Source organism: Styela clava, chromosome 6 (genome assembly GCF_964204865.1).
Source record: "Styela clava chromosome 6, kaStyClav1.hap1.2, whole genome shotgun sequence".
Classification (NCBI taxonomy): domain Eukaryota; kingdom Metazoa; phylum Chordata; class Ascidiacea; order Stolidobranchia; family Styelidae; genus Styela; species Styela clava.
In genome coordinates this window covers 12,245,024-12,265,559 of record NC_135255.1, presented here as the reverse complement: position 1 = coordinate 12,265,559, position 20,536 = coordinate 12,245,024, and the positions used below count along the sequence as shown (strand labels likewise).

The 20,536-nt window shown below is 33.4% G+C and overlaps 2 protein-coding genes across 2 annotated transcripts; one reads left to right on the top strand and one right to left on the bottom strand.

The window, feature by feature from the left end:
* Positions 1–8,987: 8,987 nt before the first annotated feature.
* On the top strand, positions 8,988–9,413 carry LOC120328960 (putative methyltransferase DDB_G0268948). Its single transcript, XM_078113842.1, has one exon. It carries the CDS (start codon positions 8,988–8,990, stop codon positions 9,411–9,413), a length of 426 nt encoding a protein of 141 aa, XP_077969968.1.
* A 558-nt stretch (positions 9,414–9,971) lies between these two features.
* Positions 9,972–15,471, bottom strand: LOC120328948 (excitatory amino acid transporter-like). Its single transcript, XM_039395538.2, has 11 exons — positions 15,194–15,471; positions 14,862–15,011; positions 14,488–14,692; positions 14,328–14,370; positions 13,921–14,077; positions 12,372–12,498; positions 12,203–12,296; positions 11,732–11,871; positions 11,276–11,470; positions 10,791–10,925; positions 9,972–10,503 (listed from the first exon to the last, which is right to left on the bottom strand). The coding sequence occupies exons 1-11, from the start codon at positions 15,402–15,404 to the stop codon at positions 10,329–10,331; spliced, it is 1,632 nt and encodes a 543-aa protein (XP_039251472.2). The 5' UTR covers positions 15,405–15,471; the 3' UTR covers positions 9,972–10,328.
* Between the last annotated feature and the right edge of the window lie 5,065 nt (positions 15,472–20,536).

Here is a 20,536-nt window from a genome sequence, read left to right as displayed (position 1 = left end):
TCTAAAATGAACAAATATCACTATGCAAGTTTTCGGAAAAGAATTGTTGGATTTTTCGTATCCAGAGCCTTTCGTACGTAGAGTTTCTACTGTATACAAGTTTTTCGTGATATTTATTGCTTCCATTTTTTGTGATTGGCGAATAAAAAACGATTTGTTGATTGATTCATGTGGTATCTTCATTTGGGAATTGAAAGTTTCTTCATACGTTTACAGTGATCGTAGCGGCTGCTATCGATCGTATCGTCGTTTCTTCCAACGTCTTAGGACAGTGTGCCATACTTCCTTTAGCTCTTTAATACAGTTTCACAGTCTTCTAAATTCTGAGATATTTTTTACCAACAGCATTAAACGGTTCGTCAATGATCAATAAATATGACAAGATTTCGCTTTAATTTATATAAATTTACGATTCCGTTGATTTTAACATAAGTTAGGGGAATTTCCCAACTTTCCGCACGGTGGAAATTTTTAAAATTTAATATTCGTTTTATATATCACCATCAAATACACTGTATTAATGAACTGGATGAGAAAATATTATTTCTTGGATAAATTACGCTTTAACTGAGTTAAATAGACGATTTCTCAAATATTTTCATCAAATTGGGGGGAATTTCCCTACTTTCCGCACGGTGGATTTTTTTTAAATTTTAATATGTATTTTATATCTGTCCACCAAATACACCGTATTAATGAATTGGATGAGAAAATACTCTTTCTTGGATAAATTACGCTTTAACTGAGTTAAATAGACGATTTCTCAAATATTTTCATCAAATTGGGGGGAATTTCCCTACTTTCCGCACGGTGGATTTTTTTAAAATTTCAATATGTATTTTATATTTGTCCACCAAATACACCGTATTAATGAATTGGATGAGAAAATATTCTTTCTTGCATAAATTATTTTTTAACTGAGTTGGATAGACGATTTCTCAAATATTTTCATCAAATTGGGGGGAATTTCCCTACTTTCCGCACGGTGGATTTTTTTCAAATTTTAATATGTATTTTATATTCGTCCATCAAATACACTGTATTAATGAATTGGATGAGAAAAAATTATTTTTTGTATAAATGGGTTATTCCCTGCGCTCCCAAAAGCGTACAATCTAGATTCTAAATCTGAACCTATCCTGGTACACCTTTTATATTCAGGTTGTGCGTCATCTTTGTGTCCATATTTCGAGAGTACCGAATTTCCCTACTTTCCGCATGGTGGATTTTTTTAAATTTTAATATGTATTTTATATTCGTCCACCAAACACACTGCATTAATGAATTGGATGAGAAAAAATTCCTTCTTACCTAAATTACGCATTAACTGAGTCAAATTGACGATTTCTTATATATATTTTTTAATTGATGGGGAATTCCCTACTTTCCGCACGGTGGATTTTTTTTAAATTTTAATATGTTGTTTTATATTTGTCCACCAAACACACTGCATTAATGAATTGGATGAGAAAAAATTCTTTCTTGCATAAATTATTTTTTAACTGAGTTGGATAGACGATTTCCTAAATATTTCCATTAAATTGGGGGGAATTTCCCTACTTTCCGCACGGTGGATTTTTTTTTAACTCTAATATATATTTTATATATATCCATCAAATACACTGTATTAATAAATTGGATGAGAAAAAATTCTTTCTTGCATAAATTATTTTTTAACTGAGTTGGATAGACGATTTCCTAAATATTTCCATTAAATTGGGGGGAATTTCCCTACTTTCCGCACGGTGGATTTTTTTTAAATTTTAATATGTATTTTATATCTGTCCACCAAATACATTGTATCAATGAATTGGATGAGAAAATATTCTTTCTTGCATAAATTATGCTTTAACTGAGTTAAATTGACGATTTCTTATATTTTTTTCTTCAATTGGGGGGAATTTCCCTACTTTGCGCACGGTGGATTTTTTTTTAAATTTTAATATGTATTTTATATTTGTCCACCAAAAACACTGCATTAATGAATTGGATGAGAAAAAACTCCTTCTTACCTAAATTACGCTTTAACTGAGTCAAATCGACGATTTCTTATATTTTTTTCTTCAATTGAGGGGAATTCCCCTACTTTCCGCACGGTGGATTTTTTTTATATTTTAATATATATTTTATATATATCCATCAAATACACTGTATTAATAAATTGGATGAGAAAAAATTATTTTTTGCATAAATGGGTTACTCCCTGCGCTCCCAAAAGCGTACAATCTAGATTCTAAATCTGAACCTATCCTGGTACACCTTTTATATTCAGGTTGTGCGTCATCTTTGTGTCCATATTTGGAGAGTACCTAATTTCCCTACTTTGCGCACGGTGGATTTTTTTTTAAATTTTAATATGTATTTTATATTTGTCCAACAAAAACACTGCATTAATGAATTGGATGAGAAAAAATTCCTTCTTACCTAAATTACGCTTTAACTGAGTCAAATTGACGATTTCTTATATATATTTTTTAATTGAGGGGGAATTCCCTACTTTCCGCACAGTGGATTTTTTTTAAATTTTAATATGTATTTCATATTTGTCCACCAAACACACTGCATTAATGAATCGGATGAGAAAAATTTCCTTCTTACCTAAATTACGCTTTAATTGAGTTAAATTGACGATTTCTTATATTTTTTTCTTCAATTGGGGGGAATTTCCCTACTTTCCGCACGGTGGATTTTTTTTAAATTTTAATATGTATTTTATATTTGTCCACCAAATACACTGTATTAATGAATTGGATGAGAAAATATTCTTTCTTGCATAAATTATTTTTTAACTGAGTTGGATAAACAATTTCTTAAATATTTTCATTAAATTGAGGGGAATTTCCCTACTTTCCGCACGGTGGATTTTTTTAAAATTTCAATATGTATTTTATATTCGTCCACCAAATACACTGTATCAATGAATTGGATGAGAAAAAATTCTTTCTTGCATAAATTATTCTTTAACTGAGTTGGATAGACGATTTCTCAAATATTTTCATCAAATTGGGGGGAATTTCCCTACTTTCCGCACGGTGGATTTTTTTTAAATTTCAATATGTATTTTATATTTGTCCACCAAATACACCGTATTAATGAATTGGATGAGAAAATATTCTTTCTTGCATAAATTATTTTTTAACTGAGTTGGATAGACGATTTCTCAAATATTTTCATCAAATTGGGGGGAATTTCCCTACTTTCCGCACGGTGGATTTTTTTCAAATTTTAATATGTATTTTATATTCGTCCATCAAATACACTGTATTAATGAATTGGATGAGAAAATATTCTTTCTTGCATAAATTATTTTTTAACTGAGTTGGATAGACGATTTCCTAAATATTTCCATTAAATTGGGGGGAATTTCCCTACTTTCCGCACGGTGGATTTTTTTTAAATTTTAATATGTATTTTATATCTGTCCACCAAATACACCGTATCAATGAATTGGATGAGAAAATATTCTTTCTTGCATAAATTATGCTTTAACTGAGTTAAATTGACGATTTCTTATATTTTTTTCTCCAATTGAGGAGGAATTCCCTACTTTCCGCACGGTGGATTTTTTTTAAATTTTAATATGTATTTTATATTTGTCCACCAAACACACTGCATTAATGAATTGGATGAGAAAAAATTCCTTCTTACCTAAATTACGCTTTAATTGAGTTAAATTGACGATTTCTTATATTTTTTTCTTCAATTGGGGGGAATTTCCCTACTTTCCGCACGGTGGATTTTTTTTAAATTTTAATATGTATTTTATATTTGTCCAACAAAAACACTGCATTAATGAATTGGATGAGAAAAAACTCCTTCTTACCTAAATTACGCTTTAACTGAGTCAAATTGACGATTTCTTATATTTTTTTCTTCAATTGAGGGGAATTTCCCTACTTTCCGCACGGTGGATTTTTTTTAAGTTTCAATATGTATTTTATATCTGTTCACCAAATACATTGTATTATTGAATTGGATGAGAAAATATTCTTTCTTGCATAAATTATGCTTTAACTGAGTTGGATAGACGATTTCTTAAATATTTTCATTGAATTGAGGGGAATTTCCCTACTGTCCGCACGGTGGATTTTTTTTAAATTTCGATATCTATTTTATATTTGTCCACCAAACGCACTGCATTAATGAATTGGATGAGAAAAAACTCCTTCTTACCTAAATTACGCTTTAACTGAGTTAAATTGGAGATTTCTTATATTTTTTTCTTCAATTGAGGGGAATTTCCCTACTTTCCGCACGGTGGATTTTTTTTAAGTTTCAATATGTATTTTATATCTGTTCACCAAATACATTGTATTAATGAATTGGATGAGAAAATATTATTTACTGCATAAATTATGCTTTTACTGAGTTATATTGACAATTTCTTAAAAATTTTCCTTTAATTGGGGGGTATTTCCCAACTTTCCGCATAGTGGAATTGTTTTAAAATTTAATATATGTTTTATATATCTTCATCAAATTCACTGTATTAATGAATTGGATGAGAAAAAATTATTTCTTGCATAAATTACGCTGCAACTCAGTTAAATTTTAGATTTTGTCGATAAATGAGTTTCTGAGCAATAATTCATTTTATCGAGGAAAAAATGTGTTGTTTCAATCATTTTTGTTTTTTATTATGTTTCAGGTCTGTCGTCAGTTTCTAAAAGGGAGAATCGCCTAATTTTTTGCATCCATGTAGGCGCAATTAAGTGAATTCGCGACAACTGTCGTGGAACATGGCGGGTTCAAATTTGGAAAAATTGGTAACTGTCCGCTGGAAGTGGCCGCTAGCTTTACCTAGGTGTCGTAGTTCTGATCTGACCATCAAAATAATGCTACGACTGGGTTTGCGTTTGTAAGAATGTGTAATTCAGAAGGATTTCTAAATCCAGATGGAAATACAAACGAAGATTGTGGAAATTCAATGAATTCAATTTTTTGTCGAAACAGAAGGATATACGAGAATCGAGTAGTTGACGTTTGTATAGCTTGGTGTAAATAAAAATATCTAATACACCGCTTCATATTAGATTAGAATATTTCATCTTCGGAAAACAGTTTTGAAGAATTGCATTGCTAGCAATTTTGTTTTGTGATTTGGCACATGTCCCTGTGTTATTTTACCATCTTCATCTAGTTATTCACCGGGCTGTATTTTTTGTTCACATGTAGGTGACTCTCCAACGAGATAGCCTACGTTTCAGAACTTGGCAGACGAAAATGCGGGTAGTGATTCGGAGAAAGCTGTTCCAGGAGGTGACTAAATGAGTTTGCTATGCTAGTGTTTTTTATTAAATACAGTATCGTAAATTGATACCAATGAATGGTAATAAACCAAATCATAATATCATTTGTAGCCCATCACAAATAGCGCAGCTATCTACGAATAATTGTAGTGCAACGTTTAGAAACTCTGGTTTATTTGAGTAATAATGCAATTATCCATTTCAAACATTTCGTTTGTTCGATCAATCAAGAGTAGCGTAATTCTGAATTGGACTAAAACACTGTGATGATGTTTTGTGACTTATGCATGTATTTTTGACCAAAGTTTCAGATAAGTTAACAGACTATACCGCACCATCTTCAGAATCACTTTCAATAAGCAATTTAAGTGATTTCAAAGAAAACCATATATATGGAAAAGAAAAAGGCTGTATATCAATTAAAAAAAAAGCTTCTAAACAAACGCGAACCAGAAAAGAAACGACGAAAATAAAAATAATTGCACGGATTGGTATATCTTGCGAGAAGTTTATTGTAAAGCTTTAAGACATCTCTGTATAATTCATAAAGATGAACCGGCAGTGAGCATAATCTTGTCTCTCCTCAACAACTTAACCTAGTGAGCATATCCACATTCGTATACATACTTGGCATACATTTTTACTATTTAATTATAAATTCAAAATAACAATCATGTTTTTGTTTTCCGAGTTGGTGCAAAAATTTTAAATAAATTGTGCAAAGATTCTAAATTGATATTGAGGTTCAATAATTTCATTTTGATCGCTTGTATAGTTGACTGTATAATCAATCACTGCTATAATTAGGCGCCCTGATAGGTAGACATTTGAGTTATATTTGGTGTAATGTTTCTCATTTTAGTTGACATGGCAAAATTTCGTTTCGCATTTATAGGCCCCACTGAAAACGTCACTTTATTGAACAATTGAGATATGTTGTGTATAATGTTTCTCGATATTTTATTCAGAATTTCGTGTTTTAATTATATACCTTCTGAAATGGTCGAATGGTTGAAATTTTTTTTGAATGCTTCTCAATATTATTGCCATTCCAAAATATCATTTTGCATTTACATGACACACTTACGTAGCTGAGTAGATGACGATTTGCGATTAATTTTCTGTTTTGTTTTTCAATACGGTTTCAAAATTTCGTTTTATAATATTTGTCACTCTCAAGTTATTGGATAGGTGAACATTAGAGATAAATTTTGAGCAATTTTCCACAACATCGAAATATGATTAGTATTCGAATTTTCGTATTTCAGTTAAATTTCACACACTTAAGTGTGTGAGATCTATTTTGTGTAAGATTTCTCAATACGATTCCAGAATTTTGTTTCAATAGTTGTATGCCTCACTTAGGTGGTCGGATATGCAGACATTTGAGATATATATTTTGTGTAATGTTTCTCAATATTATTTCAGAATTTTCATTTCAATTTTTGTATACCCCACTTAGGTGGTCGGATAGGTGGACATTTGAGATATACTTTGTGTAATGTTTCTCAATATGATTTCCGAGTTTCCATTGCGATTGTTTTATGCCACACTTAGATGGTCGAATAGGTGGACATTTGAGATATACTTTGTGTAATGTTTCTCAATGTGATTTCAGAGTTTTCATTGTGATTGTTTTATGCCACACTTAGGTGGTCGGATAGGTGGACATTTGAGATATACTTTGTGTAATGTTTCTCAATATGATTTCAGAATTTTTATTTCAATTCTTGTATGCCACACTTAGGTGGCCGGATAGGTGGACATTTGAGATATACTTTGTGTAATGTTTCTCATTACAATTTCGGAATTTTCATTTTAATTCTTGTATGCCACACTTGGGTGGCCGGATAGGTGGACATTTGAGATATACTTTGTGTAATGTTTCTCATTACGATTTCGGAATTTTCATTTTAATGTTTCATGCCACACTTAGGTGGCCGGATAGATGGACATTTGAGATATACTTTGTGTAATGTTTCTCAATATGATTTCAAGAGTCTTCATTTTGATTGTTTTATGCCACACTTAGGTGGTCGGATAGGTGGACATTTGAGATATACTTTGTGTAATGTTTCTCAATATGATTTCAGAAGTTTCATTTCAATTCTTGTATGCCACACTTAGGTGGCCGGATAAGTGGACATTCGAGATATACTTCGTGTAATGTTCTCAATATGATTTCAGAATTTTCATTTTAATGTTTAATGCCACACTCAGGTGGCCGGATTGGTGGACATTTGAGATATATTTTGCATGATGTTTCTCAATACGATTTAAGAATTTTCATTTTGATGTTTAATGCCACATTTAGGTGGCCGGATATGTGGACATTTGAGATATACTTTTTGTAATGTTCCTCAATATGATTTCAGAATTTTCATTTCAATTCTAGTACGCCACACTTAGGTGGCCGGATAGGTGGACATTTGAGACATACTTTGTGTAATATTTCTCAATATGATTTCAGAATATTTATTTCAATTCTTGTACGACATTTGAGATATATTTTGTGTGATGTTTCTCAATATGATTTAGGAATTTTTTTTTCAATCGTTGTATGCCACCCTTAGGTGGTCGGATAAGTTGACATTTGAGATATATTTTGTGTAATGTTTATCAATATGATTTCAGAATTGTTATTTCAATTCTTGTATGCCACACATAGGTGGCCGGATAGGCGGACATTTGAGATATATTTTGTGTGATGTTTCTCAATATTATTTGAGAATTTTTTTTTCAATTGTTGTATGCCACCTTTAGGTGGTCGGATAAGTTGACATTTGAGATATATTTTGTGTAATGTTTATCAATATGATTTCAGAATTTTTATTTCAAATCCTTTATGCCACACTTAGGTGGCCGGATAGGTGGACATTTGAGATATATTTTATGTAATGTTTATCAATATTATTGGAATGCCATAATTTTGACTTGGTATTGATATCTTGACACTCACAACATAGCATCTGTTTAATCTATATGTTGCACCATAGGGTTGGAATAGGCGAACATTTGTGATATGCTCTGTGTATTTCTCAGTTTCAAATATATAACACGTTTGGATCAATTTGTTTCGATTTGTCTATCTTCACGTTGCATTTTGAGTATTTTTTGATATAGAAGAATATTTCCAACACCAAACACAGTGCATCTCCCTTGCACGAAAGACGGAACATTGAAAAAGAAATGCTATTTTTTGTGATAAATATTGCTAAATGGTTCGAATCCATCGGAAATTGAAGCGAGGTCATACGCTTTAAAATGCGTATTAAAATAAAAGCAACATCATTTATGTAGACATCCAGAGCGACATATAAGAGGGGTCCGGCTTAGTGCCGAAATAGGCTAAAACATTTGGTGGTCTGAATTAAGTGGACGAATTAAGCGGACAAAATTTCTATATCTTTTATCGAGAGGATTGTGTTGACTCTTTTTCTCCGTAGTTGTCAACGGCTCTCGCGCTCTCCAAGCACGTATTTAAAAACAATGATACGGACACAGGAACGACGTCCGCTTAAGTACTGCAATTATGGCAGGTCCGTTTAACTACCGTAATAGAGTTATATATATATATATATATATATAGCGAGACCGGAATCATGGACGATTATAAATCCGAAGATTCATCTGATATTTATAGCCAGTTTGCATTAAAATTTCCTCAGTCAGCAGCGGAGTATATTATTAAAGTTGAAAGAACTCAATGAAGATAACGAGAATGATTTATTTGACTTAATGGTGGATGCTGGTTGCGGAAGAGGCGAATCTTCAAAACCGTTTTTAAGGTACTTTCGTTCTCTGGTCGGTTACGATAACAGTGAATTTCAAATAGACAAAGCGAAAAAATTGTGGGGAGATGGAGATACGAAAATGACTTTTCATGTTGCTGATGAATACAATATTCCAACTCCAGATAAATCTGTTGATCTAGTCATCTGTCACGATGTCGTTCATTATATGGATTTTGAAATATTCATGAAAGAATGCAAAAGAGTTTTAAAAAGTAGTGGGCTTATTGCGCTATCCGGAGCAGATAATACCCAACTTTGGGACAAAAAGGCAGAAGATTGTGACATTTCCTTCGTATCTGCGATGAACGTATTAGAAAAATATTATCTGTCGCCATTGACATCGACCATCCAGCTTCCCAATGGGCACTGAGATACAGTGACCTATACGAATCAGTTGTGGGATCAATAAGCGCCGTGGTGAAGACATTGATACGGAACTTGCTGTCACTCTGGAGGATATGAAAAATATTATGTTTCGAATTCCTCTAAATCGGAGATTTCACTCAACGTTTGAACCGGGTAAAGCTCCTCTTGATGTATTTGGAGAAAAATTGAAGCAACTTGTTGACGACCCCGATGCAAAAGATGAAGCCATACAGCTTCGATTGACTGTTTCTATATTTAGTATTTTTTTGAACTTTTGATGTTACAGACATTTGGCTACTTAAGTCAAGAATTACAGCTGAGATGGCAAAGAGAAACCACATGGCACATATACTTGTATTAGTTATTGATTGTATACGTACATATATCTAAGTACCGTATGTTGGAACAGAATATTCACTTAAACGCGGTTCTATTGCTGTGTCCCTATATAAAGAACTTTGCAGGCTACAATGATGATATACAGGCTTGCGACAATCTGTTGCCATCGATACTCGGATGAAGTAGTAGCAATATTTATTAAAAATAATTGGATACATGAGTTTAATTAAGCAATTTCAATAAATTCAAGATATGCACCGTGTGACAAATCTATTTTAAGTTGAGCGTATAGTTGAAATTGGTGAAAAAATAAGTCCCATGTTAATGTAAGGTCTGTACACTTCTTTTCATTGAATCCTTCGGGTTACAAGCTGATTTCTTTAGTAAAATAGTCTCCAAGTCTGCAATAATATATATATATATATGCCGCCTTACTAATATTTGTCGGCTTCATCCCACACAATTGGTGACGTGGAATGATTTTGATATATATAAAAATTGTTTTTTCATTCAATTCATTGAGTAATCGTTTTATCCATTGACACTTGCAGTTTCACAGAATTCTGTCCATATTGCGCGGTTAAAAGGTCTCTTCGTTCACTCGGCCGTTTTGCAATGGCGACAACTCTGTTGGACCGTTGCTATGCGCATCTCTAATGCCGTTCAACTTGTGCAACTGTTTTATATTCTTGTAATATACGATTGCTGCTCCAACACAATCCCCAAACACGTTGACAGGGGTACGCAATCTATCTCTGAAAATTTGAGAAAATATTTAAGGGCGTAAAAAGTATTCTATAATTCTTTTGATAGCACAGCTCAATCAAGTTTTTATTCATTTGTATAAAATTAAATGGATATAAGTCAACCAATGCGAACAACCAAAACCAAATGATTGTTATTTATATATATGAACTTTTTCAATTAAGCATTGTTTGAGTCGAATCGGCTCATTATTGCGCACGTACACTGCAACATTCTACGAGAGCAAATACACCAATGCGAGATTTCTACAAATAATTAGCATAATATATATACTCACAGAAACCAATCAATGGACCAAAATATTGCCACAGCTTCAGTGGGAAGACCAACTGCCTCCATCACCAGCAGTAAAGCAATTAAACCAGCGCTTGGTACAGATGCAGCTCCAATACTTGCTAATGTTGCAGTGATACTGAAATTATAGACATGCTGATTAAAACTTAAACTTGATGAAATGCTTTGCATAAAAAAAAACTGTCATAATAACATAGGTAGAAGAGTGCCGATTTAGGTGCTTACCTGTTTCAACCCCAATGTTTTAAATAGTTTTCCAGGAATACGGCGTGCCTCTAAAAAGTGCTTAGTCCGAGCATGAGAAATAAATTATTCCAAACAAATAACAAGTGGAAAAAAGTTGAACGAATAGCAGACGATTATTCATTTCGCATTTAATGAAAGATGTTGGTGGCAAATTACGTGACAAAAATATTTGAAACAAACTTGGAATATTATCCAAAATAATAAGTTAATAATAAGCATTACCTGACCACAATAATTTGTCCAAACGAAAGTGGTATGTCGTACATTTGTGCGACAGTTATAGCGGCCACTGCCTCATGTAGTGCAGCACCATCCATGTTTATTGTCGCGCCGATGGGTAAAACAAACTGCGTCACTCGACGGTCTATGTTTAAGTTGTTTTCCATGCATTTCATTGTAACAGGAAGAGTAGCAACGCTATAAAGCACAAAAATAAGACAGATAAATAACGTAGTGCTGGAAGTCCGCCAATCATATTGCAATTTAGTTTAGTGAACTTTGTGTACATAAACATTATCTAAACTAAAGTAAAATATCTTCAATAAACGCAAATTGATTTTTGTTATTCTCTGACTTCTTCGATCTCAACTCAAGCCTGAAATTCTTCGCGATTGGGCTAAGGATAAATATTTTTCTGTCGATAAGTCATATACTACACATTAGTGTGAAAATTGATACCTGGAAGACGTTCCAAAGGCTGTCAGCATCGCCTGAATCACTCCGTATGCAATTCGAAATGCATTCCTTCTTGTAACGCACCAGTATATGAACGGTAAGATAATAAATGCATGGATAATCAAACCGACTATAACAGTCACCTTTCAAACACAAAAAAAGAGTTTCTATAAATATTATCAAAAAGAGAATTTTGCTAGTATTGATGTGCGAAATATAGTTAGATAGATAAATCTATAGGTGACCGTACATTTGAACCCACGTACATTTGAACCCATGCGTATATCCACGGGTTCAATCTATATGCGGGTGCTAAAACCCATGGGTTAGGGTGAGTATGGGTTTAACTATCCGTGAAACAAAAAAAAAATCCATAGGTGCAATAGCATACAGGTGCAATTGTCATGGGTTCAAATGTACGTGGGTTCAAATGTAATGGAACCAAATTTATACATTACCAATTGTAATACTTACTAGGTACATTCCAAGCGACTTCCCGACCTCTTCAAAGCTGTCCATTTCCAAAATTTTGTTGGCTATCAAACTCGCAATTCCAATTGGCGACGTCCTGTGATAACAAGTTACTCACACATTTTTGACACAAATTTATAAATATAACTTTTTTCTTTTTCTCGTATCTTACCATATTACTACAGTCATCATTCTCATGAAAATTTCGTTTAAAACGGTGATGAATCTGGCAACAGGACGACCCTCGTCTCCAAGGCTTGATAGCGTTATTCCGAAAGCGATGCAAAACACGATTAGACCTGAATGAAAATAACCAGGCAGATTCAAGTTAATATAAGAATGACAGCTCAACATACGTATTCGCATAATGTCATATAGGCTAAGTAAAAATTAAATGATAAAATGCATGCACGAGATCGCTTCACAGGAACGGCGAATTGGGGTACAACAGTCGGAGTTGTTCAAACTGAAAGTTACGTTACAAGATTGAGGTAATCGTGTTTAGCTGTAGTCTATTATCGCGCGTCACGGCTATTTGAGGTTAAAATAATAAGTCTATAAAGATGAGTAATCGAATATTCAAATTTTCTGAACATGCCAAGATTTTTGGATCAAATAAAACTACAATAAATAAAAATAAGTACGCTAACGCAAAGCAAGATAAAGTTTCACGCGGCAATATACTTCATACACCGTATTATATAGATATAATTAAAATACATCATAAATTATAGGCCATTATCTATATTCTATAGGTCTATACCTATTATATGCCTAACTATTTTCTTGTTGTGTATTTTACTCTGTTTGTGTTTAATCTAGTATAACGTATTTAACAATACAAGTTTACCTTAATGGAGGTGCATACCTCGTATTCGTGTAAGGAGTGCTTCTGTGACTCGCCAGTGTTCCTCTTTTTGTCACTACCGTTTTAAAGTTTGTTTGTTTTAGCGATATAGCCTGCATACCTTTTAAACCCACCTCGAATGTACAATTTCTTTTAAATATGCCGTTATTTTGGAAAACAGCATGAACTGGAAAAAATTCTTTTTTAACTGTCGTGAGACTAAAGCTTAGTATTACATGTAAAATAGCAGCAAATATATATGTAAAACAGCGCGCGTAAACGTTGAAGATATGTACTTGATATCATATATGAAATAGTCTTACAATCAGCGCGTACGAGCACAAAAGCGAAGAAAAGTTGTCCTAGTTTGAAAATAACTGTAAATTTGTGGTGTCGTATTGGGAATTTACCTAGGCCAAGAATATTAGATTAGTTAGCATGTTACATATGTGTAGTTCCCGTACAAAAAACTAGGTGACAACACAAAGAAATGGAGAGATAAAATCGAAAGCATAAGTGACAGATTAAAAAATTGACTGTCGTTTGGGGGAGTACCGGTAACGTTTCACATGAATAAAATTATTGCCGAATCTGCCGTTAAGCAGCATTGCACCATATTGCCGTTAAGCAGCAATAATATGCAGTCGATGTAATTGTAGACGCTGGTTTCACATTTGCACATTCACTTTACGCATCTCGCGTGGTTATTATCATAGAATCCGATACTAAAGAATAATATACGATAATAAAGTTATCATACAGTGTAACTCTATATATATATTACTCAAATTTACTTTTTTTATACATACATTTTATTTTTAAACAAATATGATTCATTTTCATTATGATTTATTTATTGAAAAATTGCTCTCACCTAATACGTTGGTCCCATGTTTTCGCTCTTGTGTTCTGGTAATATTAATGTGAGTAGCATTTGTTGAATTGAACTGGGTGGTTCCGTTCAGTTCCGTATTGACAGTAAGATTCGCCAACGTTGCATCACCGCCATGCTTGACTACTTTGGTTTTAGTCTATTTTCCGAAATAACAACAATTTATTTTTGCCTTGAAGACAAAGCTAGTTTCGACGATTGAAAATCGTGAGCCTATCATTAGTTTCGCTAACAACACTATACTGCTTAAGCTTAAGTGCATGAAAAAAATTTATTTGAGATTTTGAAAAATTTCACGCTACGACGATCGTATTATTAACTTATCTTAGATTACGCGTGAGAGAGGCGTTCAATATTACAGGACTGTGAAAACAAAAAGCAACTCGTACCATTTCAAAGCATGCGGTGATGATATTGTCTGGAAACATATTCCTGTTAATAAGAGGATGAAAACTATTTTTTATGTAAAAAAAAAATGTTGTGTGGCTAAAGAAACAGTAAGTTAGACGCATATTTGCCAACTAAAATTTTGTCATGAAATTATCTTACCTCATTACATCGAGGTAAGCATCAATTGATGAAACCTCATATTGTAGCGATTGAACGCTAGAAGAATGCTTCGTCGTAACCCCAGGGCGGATGGATGTCACCAGAATAATTCCGAGTATAGAAGCTATTGCTGTTGTGGTGAGATAATATGCCATTGCATGAAGTCCCATTCTCCCCCCTCTCTTCAGATCCATGCTGACTAGTCCTGCATTGTAAAAAAAAAAAAATAATAAACTGACGATTACGAATTTCATTGCTTTTTATAGCCAAAATGGCAAGACAATATGTTTCAAATATGACGAATTAGGTTGGTCGAATCAGTTGGTACTTTCTAATCGGTATTCCAAGAAATTTCAAATGAAATAACAAAGTACCTGTTACAATACTGGTAATAACAACCGGCACAATCAACATTTTCAGTAGTCTCATGAATACTTCTCCTGGGAATGAGATGAGTATGATTGCGTCATCAGACGGGTTTGTGGTTCTAACAGAAAATCCAACGACAATTCCAAAACAGACACCTAAAAATTTGACCAATTATATATACTATTTATTATTAATTTTCATATTTGGGTTGAATAAATATTGTTAAGTTCATTTAAGGGCTAGGGAACATGAAGTTTCACCACAAAACTAAAAAGCCATTTACTCAAACTACTACCAGTAACCTGCATGCTTTTGTCATTTTGACCTCATTACTTGCCTGTCACAGTGAGAATAAGTAGCAAATTCTCTTTTTTTAGTTTACATTTTCGATAGCCTGTAAAAGATTGAATGCTATCCCCTTCCGGTTCTGCAGACCCGCTGATTTTCAATAGGCCTTGATCTGAAGATGAGAACGTTTTCAAGGTTTCATTACATCCAGGTTCGTAGCAATTGCTTCTTTTTGGACTATCTGATGGGTGAATTTCCATTATTGATTAATTCAATTCTCGATTGATATATTCTATCAGAGTGTTCACTTAATGATAAAATTATAACATAGATTAAATCAAGACGAGGACATTATTTTATTTATATTATACATTGAATTAAAAAATATTAATATTTCCAAAAAGCGAATTTCCCTTGCTAAAGTAGAGCAAAAAAACGAACCAACATTTTTTCACTAAAACTAACTTTTTAGTAATTCACCTATTTCTGTGATAAAAATTAGAAGTAAATTTAAAAATGAAAAAAGATGGTGAACGTATTCTTTGTTTTCGCGTGAATTTCTGTTTTGTGAATTAGCTATCTGGGATCTTTTTTACAATTTTAAACGAGATAAAAACTCAATATTTTCACAAAATATGACTTGTTTCCGAAACTATGGGTTAATGTTGCAGAATTTGTTTCATATTTGTATTGAAATGAGACAAAAAACCCAAATATGCTTGGCCCAAACTATAATCATCTTCCTAGTCAAACAGAAAAGTCGATGGCGATTAGTTGTATGTCCATTTCACATACGGAAGTTAACATTCAGTAAAAAAAATGCATTCGCAACAAAATTGTTAAAAGTGAGCAGCATCAATTTCTCCATTTTTCTGGATACAATTGGAATTGTAAGTAGAATCGGTTAGAAAAATTTGTTATTCGAAATATTTTGAAATTCGACTTGCTTGGTCTTACAAGGGACTGCAACAATTATCTGACGCGATTTATATAACTACATCAGTTTTGTTCCTAAGCTAATTACTATCAAATCAAAATCAAAAATGTAAAAAAGTAGCCTACGGAACGTGTCTGACTCAACTATACACTATACTGAATCTGTCGTAACCTATATAGTTTTTGTGTAGACCTAAGAGTTTCCATGCTTCGTTTACCATATGTTATTTATCAAAATCCTTTACTAATTCGTGTCCGAAAATATCCCTCTAAACATTGTACATGTACACACATACTTTTTTACAGCATCTCATTGCTTTGTTGTTGAAATTCACAGATTAAAATCGAAATAAAACGAATATTTTTCTTTCGTCACGATCCATATGGACTGCCCCTATCTCCATTAAATGGGGCCAAAAACAAATAGCGATGTTGAACGGATTACATTTTTCAACATATTTGTTCCAACTGAGCAGTTTCGGAGCCGACATGGCATTTACGCCTCAATACAATTTTACTTATATGCTATTCAATTCCTTAGATCCTGGATCATGTGACGAATATAAAGTAGTAATTTTTTTTTCTGAACGTTACGGCTGTAAAGCACTGATGGCTGTAAAGCACTGATAGTAAGCGAGTAAGTAAATTTAACACCAACTATATCGTATATCCAATACCCAAGCCGAAAGTCAATATTATTACAACAATACAGTTGAAGCTAACAAACGCGGTTATGTTAATGCAATATCAAGTATTCGAGATTGTTTTAATAATAATATCAATTAGACGGCATCAACTTACTGGTGAGGAAAAAGAAGTAATGAAGTTTTTGATAAACCTTTCCGAACGCATCGCAAATTGTATCCATATTAATTCACACTCGCAAGTTAATAAATGTATTAAATGTACTGTAAATCTATAAAATCAGGGGTTGCGTTTCAAACAGCAGTGCGCTTGGACCAGAATATGGAATGGGGTTTTCCATTTAAGATTCTGGCTTGAGTTTATAAAAAGTGCATGATAATTTGATCTCGACTTTTAAAAGGTGGATCTGAGGAGAGAAAACAAAACAAACTTTCCTGATACAAAGGAAACCTGATTGTTTTTTTAGTAATGGAAAGTATGGAAAATAAGTTCTTTGTATACCTTATTTTATTAATTTTTTGTAGTTTCTTTTAGCCTTACAGCGAAACTTACATTCCATGCTAGAATGCTTGCATTTGATTCCGTTTTCACACTTTCGAAACTTGGGTACAAGCAATTCTGTTTGCTATACAAAGTGCATTTAAGCTACGCACTCTACTGCTTATATATATGTATTATAGATGTACTGATGTAATGGTATCGGGTATCGGCAATATCGGCCAATTTTTAGGTATCGATATCGGCTAAATGAAAACCGATATGTTTACCTTTTTGAAATGATCCAGAATGTTTCAAAAAATAAGTTGGAATACCGATGTTTAATTTTTTTTTATTGAAGAAATCATGATCTATGAGCCATGCACGTCCCCACCCCCGCGAGTAGAAACGGGACTATGATTCTTACCCGTTCTTAGTTATATTTATCAGCCAAACGCACAACTAAGTTGGCTATTTTTTCTGCCAAATTTTCATATTGACGTTTTTAATATTACATAGTAATTATGAAGAAATATATCAATCGAATGTTAGTGGGTTATCTCATGTGTAAAATACAAAATATGTCGTTATATTGGAACAAAATCTTGCGCTCGTAACTCAATATATCAATTTGATAGGATAAGAAGGCTAAACATTCATTAATTTTACCACCCTGGTTGCCAAACCTTATGAGCAGGGATGGCAATGTCCATCGACTATTTCGAATACATTCTAAATAATACTTCGATACTGAAATTCCAAATACATTTTAAAATCCCCCACATAGATACTATTCACTTCTATAAAATCCAGGGACATAAAAATTAAGCTTTGATAATGTTATCATTGTAAAGCAGTCATAAGGCATGTGTGATATAAATTGAATTGTGATTTTCTTGCATCTAAGAAAAGAGACTTAATACGCATTACGGTATGTGTATACCTATGAATTGTGGTGTTAACTGACAAGCACAGAAATAAGAGCAACTAGGCTCCCAGTTTTAAATAATAGAGTAGAATCGAAGTCTTTATCAACAGAACACGCACCTTTTGGCACAGTCATAAATTCTGACTGTTTATCGTCAAGCGCGAGTGTCATCTAGTGATTTAGTCCATTGACATCGTTAAGCTAAATTCCGACACAATTATCTCTCTACGCAGGTATTATGTTGCGATTCCACTATTGTTAATTTTGTTTAACTACCCAATTTCTTCATAGATTTATTGCCATGGCCGCCCAGACTTTCCCGAAATAACGATATTATTTGTAATATTTTATGAAATAATAAAATCAGAAACATCCTAGACGTGTTATAGGTACGGTATTTCTAGACAGCGCTGATTGAAATCCTTCCATATCGGCTGTATCTTATTGTCGCGACGCACCATTACGATAAAACACAAAACAAAATATATGTGAGATGTTTTCAATTAAAATACCGCCCGCGGTAATACGATGTATGGGCGATATCCGATATTCTTATAAACACGAAAAACGACCTTCAAAAGTCGCGTTATTAAATCCCTGCCTCCCTGAGTTTTCTAACTAAACACCGAGCTTACTAGCTTCAGCACACAATGCATCTAACGCATCTGGATTAACAAACATCAATTTCTTATGAATTGTTATATTCCTTTTTCATGCTGAAACAATGTGCACTAAGAATAATGCTCAAAGACTAATGTTTTAACCCGCCTGCACTGCACACTCGATCTTTTCCATACCAACTACAAAGAACGGGTCGTAACATTAAATTCAGGCACACAGATAGCTAGTCAGAATAAATGATGATGATATATATATATCACAGTTTAAACTAGAATAGCCTTTTATAACAATAGAATGGAATTTTATAACAAAAAGCCTACTTCAGACAGTTGATAAATATTATATAAGTGTCACGTCTTTTGATAACCCGGAATCTATATAGACGAGTCACAATGAAAACGTATCGAACGCGCTACTCTCTGCATCTTTATCCACAAATAGGACACACGCATAAATCAGCTTCTTCTTTACACACTTGGCAAAGAACAGCGATTTTCTTAAATGAATAAAACACAATTGATTAACTCAAGCCACAAAGCATATTATAACAACAATATGAACAACACAAGGCAAAATTCGGTACTCCTGAAGTATGCGCACCAAGATGTCGCATAACCTGAACCCTAACCTGGTACACAACCTGATTTCAGTCTGTGCGCCATCTTGGTGCGCATACTTCAGGAGGTCCCAAAATTCTTACCAAGCGTTTTCCGATCATCATTCCGGATGGCTAATACAATTACAATATATATACTGTATATACAGTGGTGGGATTCAATTTTTTTGTCAGCCGGTTCTTCTACAAAAAGTCATTGAGAGTAACCGGTAATGCTAATCGGTTCGCTGATCTCATAAAATTCCGTGAGACGGTTCTATAGAACCGGTGCGAACCGGCTGAATCCCACCCCTGTATATATATAACAGATAAGTGAACAGGCCAAATACGGACAAATATCTGTGGCTCTTACACGACGAATACGTGACGCGAAAATTATCGAAATGAAAACGCACGATTCACTGCCTAGTGCATACAGAGGCAAAATGTACGACAGATTTGTAAACAACGTAACAATAAGCGACTTCTAATCTACATTTACGACCTATTTGGAACCATTGTTCTTTCTTGGTAACAAACAATTAACTACATGAACTTTGAAATCCTGGTGAGTGTTTGTAAAATTATAATCAGAGAAAACCAAAGCCGTCGATTTAATCAATCAATTTTATTTGGTCACTCTGACCAATGACATTAAACAACATGATAGGCAACTCTGACGTCACTCCATAAGACTACAGGCAAAACATTGTATTTCATGATACGCTCCAATGCACATATTTCTCGTCGCCTTTCGCGTCCGTTTTCCGCTCGCTTTTGCTACTCGGCGTCTTTTTTACGTGTAGTACCTGCCTTTTTGCGCCTGTAACGAAACAAAATAATCTCTATATCTAAGAAGTTTTGCTTACTTGGAAAGCTGGAATAACAGGCAAGCTGTAAAGAGCAATTCTGGACATCATAGACGTTTTTTTTTTTATCAGAGAAGATTACAAACGCGATAGCGGAAAGATTTGTGTGGAACATTTTGCAGATAATGACAAAGTTCAAAGTAAGTAATTTTAATGTTTGCGCTTAATCATTGAAATTTCATTTAAAGAGGGTGTCATACAAAACTGTTCTGCGATACAATTCCATAACACAAAGTTTGCACCTATCGAACTTGCTTTTGTAGGTAAATTTATTAGACATATTACATATTCAGTTAATCGTAGGTAACATTGCTGGTACAT

What these genes read in the sequence shown, in the direction of transcription:
- LOC120328960 (XM_078113842.1), top strand. Translation starts at nt 8,988, where the DNA reads ATGGTGGATGCTGGTTGCGGAAGAGGCGAATCTTCAAAACCGTTTTTA.
- LOC120328948 (XM_039395538.2), bottom strand. Translation starts at nt 15,404, where the DNA reads ATGGAAATTCACCCATCAGATAGTCCAAAAAGAAGCAATTGCTACGAA. An exon ending in ACTTATTCTCACTGTGACAG is followed by an intron (nt 15,012 to 15,193) that starts GCAAGTAATGAG and finishes TCAAATTTTTAG; the next exon opens with GTGTCTGTTTTGGAATTGTC. An exon ending in TGGTCCATTGATTGGTTTCT is followed by an intron (nt 10,504 to 10,790) that starts GTGAGTATATAT and finishes TCAAATTTTCAG; the next exon opens with AGATAGATTGCGTACCCCTG.